This window comes from Trachymyrmex septentrionalis, unplaced genomic scaffold, assembly GCF_001594115.1.
Source record: "Trachymyrmex septentrionalis isolate Tsep2-gDNA-1 unplaced genomic scaffold, Tsep1.0 scaffold119, whole genome shotgun sequence".
NCBI classification, from domain to species: domain Eukaryota; kingdom Metazoa; phylum Arthropoda; class Insecta; order Hymenoptera; family Formicidae; genus Trachymyrmex; species Trachymyrmex septentrionalis.
Window position 1 is genome coordinate 73,589 of NW_017304320.1, and position 6,985 is coordinate 80,573.

At 34.3% G+C, this 6,985-nt stretch overlaps 1 protein-coding gene across 1 annotated transcript in view; it reads right to left on the minus strand.

Moving 5' to 3' along the window:
- LOC108754697 (whirlin) overlaps positions 1–6,985 on the minus strand; it is a 112,044-nt gene that overhangs the window by 4,969 nt on the left and 100,090 nt on the right. Inside the window, exon 13 of the mRNA XM_018497198.1 lies at positions 6,026–6,253. Within this exon, the coding sequence (XP_018352700.1) occupies positions 6,026–6,253 (228 nt within the window). The remainder of the gene's footprint in view (positions 1–6,025; positions 6,254–6,985) is intronic.

The window sequence follows — 6,985 nt, forward strand, 5'->3', positions numbered from 1 at the left end:
CCGTTCATAAGTTCGAGATATTTGCAATTTATCGCGTCTCGTGAAAAATTAGATTTAAAAAAAATCTTTTTTTTTTAATTTTGAAAAAGTTATGTGCGAATCGAGAAAATTATGACAAAAAGTTTTTCTCTTTTTCCGTAAACTTTACTCTTTAACTTTGAAGTTAGAAGGAATTTTGTAAAAATGAGTTTCAGAAAGTCTACTTTAAAATATTTTTTCATTCACTTTTTTCTAATGACGTTTCATCAAGCACTTCAAAGTAAAACAAAAATATAAAAAAAAAAAATATTAATCTTTGATGTTTTATGTAATTTAGGAACGACATGTCGTACAAACGAAGCTAAAAAAAAAAACGAACTTGCATCCCTTCTCTTTGAAATGCACTTTTAAAAACTTTTCTTCACGCCTTTTTTTCAAGATACTCAACTTTCCATGAAATGCGAGAAAATTGCGAGCGTTTCTGAACTTACGAACAATAAGGTATATAAATATGTATCTTTTTTTTGAAATGCATTTTATCTATCCTCTCGATGCTTTCTCATTTCACATGCTTTATCTATCGTGCTAAAAATGAAATGGGAATAATAGCAAAGAAATGGAAAGATATACTTTAATCATCTATATTTATGATCATTTTAATTAGGATGGCAAACCCCTTTTGTAAAAAGGTGGTATTCTAATGCAGGGAGAGAGACAGTGTTAACAGTAATTAGGCAATTTATACTTGTCTCATCTTTACTTTATCATTTAGAAATAATTTTATCCAAATAGATTTAATAGAGAAGTGAAATCAGGCATTTCGGTGAATGAAATAATAAAAACTCTTCGGCTTTCCCGTTTTCCTTGCATTCGATACGGTTCTATTGTTTCCATTCCGCTTTTCCTTGCGTGCAACATTACGTCACCTGTGTGCATGTATGTGAATTATATGTGCTGAGAGACGCGAGCATATAATGTACACATACGTGAAAGTACACCACTATATATGTTGATATGTATTAATATATATACGTATAGATCACAAGAATATATATCGAAAAATTGAGTCAACATGCTTGCTGATGGCAGGCTGATAGCGGTCGAGTGTTGGTGCTCGGAGAGAAGAGAGAGAAGAGAGAGAGAGAGAGAGAGAGAGAGAGAGAGAGAGAAAAAGAGAGAGAAAAAGAGAGTGGTAATTGTAGTGTGGTGGTGGCGGTGGTGTTGTTATCACAACTAATTGCCGCTATATTTGTGGTCGTCAGCGCCGGTTTCGCTTACGATCGGCTTACCGTTGTTCGAGTGCGCAACAAAAAACGGTACATTAATTACAGAGACGTTTCCAATCGCGACACTATCGTCATAGCGAATGGCCAGCTAACAAATAGTGCAGTTTATTCGTACTATTCGGTACTAATTCTGACAATTCTAACGATGCCGCTAACAAAATAAGGGCAGTTATCGGTCTTTTCTATCGATTTAAAAATGGTTCCGTTGAAAATAAGAGAGATCAAACTGACTGGAGAAAAAAAGTACGTATTAATAGAAAACACACACATATTGTCATCGAGATGTGAAGGATATAGAGCGTAAAATATGTAAAATAATCTGTACACTGAGAGAAAAGTGTTTGGTATTTATGACTATAATTGCATGGTAAAATAATTATGATTAGAGCTCCATTTTTATAATTATTACTTTATAATCTTAGTAATAATTATATTTATGGTTTTATATAAAAATATATATATATATATATATATTTGGTACTGAAAATGATTGTAAATGATGATGATATTGTACTTTTCGTGGTCAACTTTATTTCTTTATATTTATGTAAAAAATTAAATAACAATAATTATATTTATTTTGTAAATTGTAAGTATAATTATTATTATTAAATTTTATACATATGGATATAAAATAAAATATAATTGTTTTCGAAGCGAACTATATACATTTTTAGTATAAAACTGTAAGTATTATTACATTAACATTTTATAGCAATACTAACTATAAAAATGGAATTCTTAATCATTATTTTATCATGCGGTTATGATGGTCATAAATATTAAACACTTTTGCCTGTCAGTGTAGGTATTACTGGATTGATAGAAAAGTATTTACACCATGCTAGGTAATAGAAAAGACCTCAGTTTTTTTTATCTATTCACGAGACTTTGAACTAACACTTGACAATCATGCAGTTGGGAAGACAATGATCGAGATACTCGTTTCAAAAATTATTATGCAATAGACATAATGCTATGAATTTTATTCGTATGAATTTTTCTGGTCTGTAATAAAATAAACTTCGATATAACTTTTCGATGAAATTCTCAACAAGTTACATAATAAGTACAATAGAGGGTACGCTATTCTTCTACCAAATTAAACTTGAATTAGCGCTATAGGAGACTCATATATTTATTCAACTGTAATTAATTAAATCAATTATGCTAAATTAAGCAGGCTACACCATAATTTTATAGGGGATCAAAATTTCACTGGATCGTGTACAAGACTGGATTGAAATGTAGATTAATGCGACTATATATTCTAGGGAAAGTGATTAATTTTTTAACATTTTTTTTATCGGTCGCTTAAATTGTCGAGTTCACGGCCGGAAGGTAAAAAGATCGTGTTAATTAGATCAGCTTGTTTTCTCGAGTGAAACGTAAAGCGAGAATAGTGAAAGTGCGTCCACTCGATGGGCAGCGAGATACGCGGATACACGCACGTGCCCACGCATGCACGCATGTCGGTACACAATAAGTTTTGCTCTTCCCACATGGCGTCTTGCTCGATTTTTCTGCCCGAAAGGCAGTTTCTCTTTCTGTTTAAATGCATCCAGCTCATCTTCGAGCTTTTACAGGAAAACTTACATTCCAGACCAGAAGTTTGAAAATATAAAAGAAAAAATTTTTTTTTTATTACTTACTCAACTATTTATAATAACATATTTTTTAACAATAATTCTTTAGATTCAATAATTATTACTCCGAATTACTAAAAAAACCTATTATGGATATTTGAGTAATCCTGTTAAATGTCAATTTTTTAAAAGTGATTCTAAACTTTTGGCCTAGATTTTTTGGTTTTATTTTTCTTATTTTACGTTGTCGTCCAAGTTGACACGCGTAAAAATAGATTAGTCTTGAATCAGACAAGATTTCTCGCTCGGTTTTATTTGGATAAAAACGATCACTTTCTCTCGCGCTTTGATTGATAATATCTTTCTTCTCTCGAATTTAATTCAATTTCTTTCGCGGATATATTTCATAAAAGCGTATTTATTAACAAATCGATCTGGGGATTTAATATCGCTTTACAGCTCAATTATTTAAGTAATTAAAATAATTATGCTGAAACCATATCTCGTGAGGCTTCTGTTTTGCTAAGTCAATTCTGGTACTTATGTGAGTAAAGTGATGGTGCATGCCAAGACATCTATGTGAATATGTTCAGCGCATATACATCCCCGTGCCCGTAAATACGTGTATATATAGAATGTCTCACCCAATCAAGTTTCAATTAGAGATTAACTCGGCGACGAAGTTAAAGACAACTCGTTCAGCGAAGATTTCGCAATGGGAGGAGAATTATTCCGCATCGCAGCTATTTCTCGCAGTCGTCTCGCAATTAACTATTATGTTTCGCAAAACTTTTATTTAGAAGGAAACAGAAGTTATACAAACAGAGTAAACGTAAATCTACTTTACACAGAAGAAAAATATTCGATTATTTTTTAATCTCTCGAAGTACAAATTCGCGATAACACACAATTGTTTCGCAATTTATTTCTTCTTTTAAACATTTATTTCTATCACCTCCGTTTTAATTTACCGTGAAATTCTCACGAGCGTAAAGCTATCCTCGGATTTCCATCAAGCCCTGTGCTTTCAAATCCGACACGAGGAAGATGAGACGCTCTGTGTATATACGTATAATTGTAAAATAGTGATCGTGCTAGAATGTAAGGACAAATCGTAAAAAAGTAGCATGTGCAAGACATCTAAGATAAAAAACACGTATAACACCTAACGCTATGTCGACTAAACTCGCTAGCTCTAGGAGCACAAGGACACTTGATCGTATGGTTGTGTGAGAAAGAGAGAAAGAGAGAGAGAGAGAGAGAGAGAGAGAAAGAGAGAACAATCTAATTAGGAAGAGAACTCATGCCGAAGGGAGCAGACGTTTCCGGTGGCTCTCGAACCGCACCGTCGCGCAATTTCCGCCGCGTTGTTTACCATTTTTACTGTGCTGTTTATCGCAAGTCATTGTCGTCGTTTTAACATGACAGTTATTCTTGAGAAAAGTTAAACAAATTATTACGGTTAATTAAATAAACTATCCCGCCAATCTTCCGATAATCTTATCGCACGCACAATTGGAACGATTTATCAGTTAATTCTTTTTCCGGTTAAATTCTTGATTTGTCACGATTTTTTTTTTTTTACGATGTCATTTTTCAGCGTAAACGTGACCTGGATATTTCAAGCGCAATCGACGTAACCGCGAAGTAACCTCGCCGGAAGTTTACGATGTCTCGTTATTTCAGGATAATACAATTTTTATTACGAAGCTTTATTACAGCAGTGCAGTCCTCTTTTCCCTCAATTATCTTTTCTTTCGCCTTGCCAATTATATTTTGCTATAACTCAGAATTTGATTCGAGTACGACTATTTGTGCGGAAAGAGAAACTTGTAACTTTGTTGGGAACTGATAATTTCACGTGAAGTAAATTTCGTTCGTTTTATAACGAAAGTAACGTAACAATAAGTAACATCAAAGAACAATTTCGAAATATTATAATTTATGAAATTATTGAAAATAAATGTATGAATGAAAGATAAATTTTTTTGAAATATTAGAGAAAATTCTGTGAATTATTGTAAAAATAAATTCATAAATTAAAAATGAATTTTTAGAAATATTAAAGAGAATTTATAAATTATTGAGTAAATATAAAAATGTAGCATAAATTTGCAAGTAGAAAACAGATTTGTCTTTTAACGAAATATAAGTATGATTTTTGTTTTACAAAGAAGCAAATTATTCAGAAATAATTAGCGATGGTAATTATCGCTATCCGTTGTGATGTCACGATGTTGAATGCGTTTAGCAACTTAGATTATAAACTCGATTACGATTTCGCGTTGCATTGTAATTTTTTCGCGGAGATGTTATCGAGATTTCCGGCGAGATCCGAATGGAGTTCTCCATGTTTTCTCGCTCCGACACGAAAATTGCTGCTCGTCGCTGATTGTACCTACTCCCTTTCGATGGAGGCACAGTCGATTATCAAATTCACGTCCTAATTTTCACAAGGGCGCCCATAAAAGACGGATCGTATAAACTATTTCTTAAACATTTTTTTTAAGCTAAGGATTAAATATTAAAATATTGAGATTAAAAATTAAAGAAAGCTGGAGCCAGGAAGTGAAATCAGAAGTTAAAAGTGAAAGAAATCAGATTTAAGACTTGCAATATTAAAACGAAGAAAAAAAAGGATCGAAACAAATAGAACCTTAATTTGGATGAAAAAAATGATGATAATTCTAAAAAAGATTCAAGAGAAGAAAGCTAATAAATTCTTACTATATTTTAAGTATCGAATAAATAAAATTTGAAAAATTAAAGAAATTAGGCAATCGAACGATAATATCACATCATTGATAAAAACGAGCTATTCATAATATTATATATTTTATTGTAATATATGATATTTATGTAAAATGTATATTTATGAAATGTATATATAAACGAGGCTGAAGTATCTTCTAAAAGTGTCAAACTCAATTTTCGATAAAAACTTCTCAGATGTCCTTTCCGATCCATTTTCTCCCCTTTCACGGGCGCCCTTGTCCTCTCACCCTTTCGCGAGTTAGTGCGAAGTGCCAAAGTGGCGCCGGAGAGGAAGAGGAATCGAGGGGAGTAAAAAATGAAGGAAGAAAAGGGAAAGTGAAGAGAAAAGGAGAGATAAAAAGAAACCGTGCGTATCAAGAGAAAGAGAATAAGAGATTCTCGCTCGATGGGAAAACTTACGAGGGGCCTGGCGCCCCAGTACCAGGATTTGACACGTTGCGTTAGTCCACCGAGCAGGTGGGACCTCCAACCACCGAAACCTCCACCACCTCCTCCACTCTCCGAGCCCCTCTCCTCCCTGCTCTCGAGCTCGTCATCCTCCTCCAAATCGCGATTCCTGTCGCCGGCGCCCCGTCTCCCGTTACCGATCATCTCGGCGTCGCTACCCTCGCAACCCCCATCGCTCTCCTGCGTCGCGACGTCCGCGTACAACACAACCGGAAATGCCTCATGTTAGCGCCCGTTTTCCTACTACTGGTTTACGCGAACATTGTGGACGGTGTGAATTCCAGTGTGTGGATTGGTAATTGCGCCGAATTGCAGAGACAAGTGGGACGTATGGGTCTGAGCACAAGAATAGTCGTAACACTTACTTAGACTTAAGTTCTAGCTTTCACGTATGACGTACAACTTATTGCCGTATCTCCAAGAGACGGCAATAAATCGTACGTCATACGCCAAAAGCTTGTGCGTTACTTACGTCTACAACGTAAGTCTCTAAATAAGTGTTACGACAATTCTTGGGCTCAGACCCCTAAGGCCGATATTTCATGTGTCGTACGACAAGGCTTTCCCAGCCAGTCGATTGGTTGCAGGACAGAGAGATTTTTGAATGCAATCAATCAAAACGCTTAAAAAGTTGGTCGTACGGTGCATGAAATGTTAAGCTGAGTGTGTGAGAAAGATGTATTCAGGAGGTCAATCGTGTAACTTTCCTTAGGGCTAAATGTGAAAAGTGAAAATTTTTTTGTATGTATGTGCATATATATATATATATATATATGTGTGTGTGTGTGTATGTATAATACATACATACATACATAAATATCAATTTTTACTTTTTACATATTTCCGCTGTAAACAAAAAGTTACATGATGGATACCCAGAGGTCGAATCAACCACAGAAGAAAACTATTATA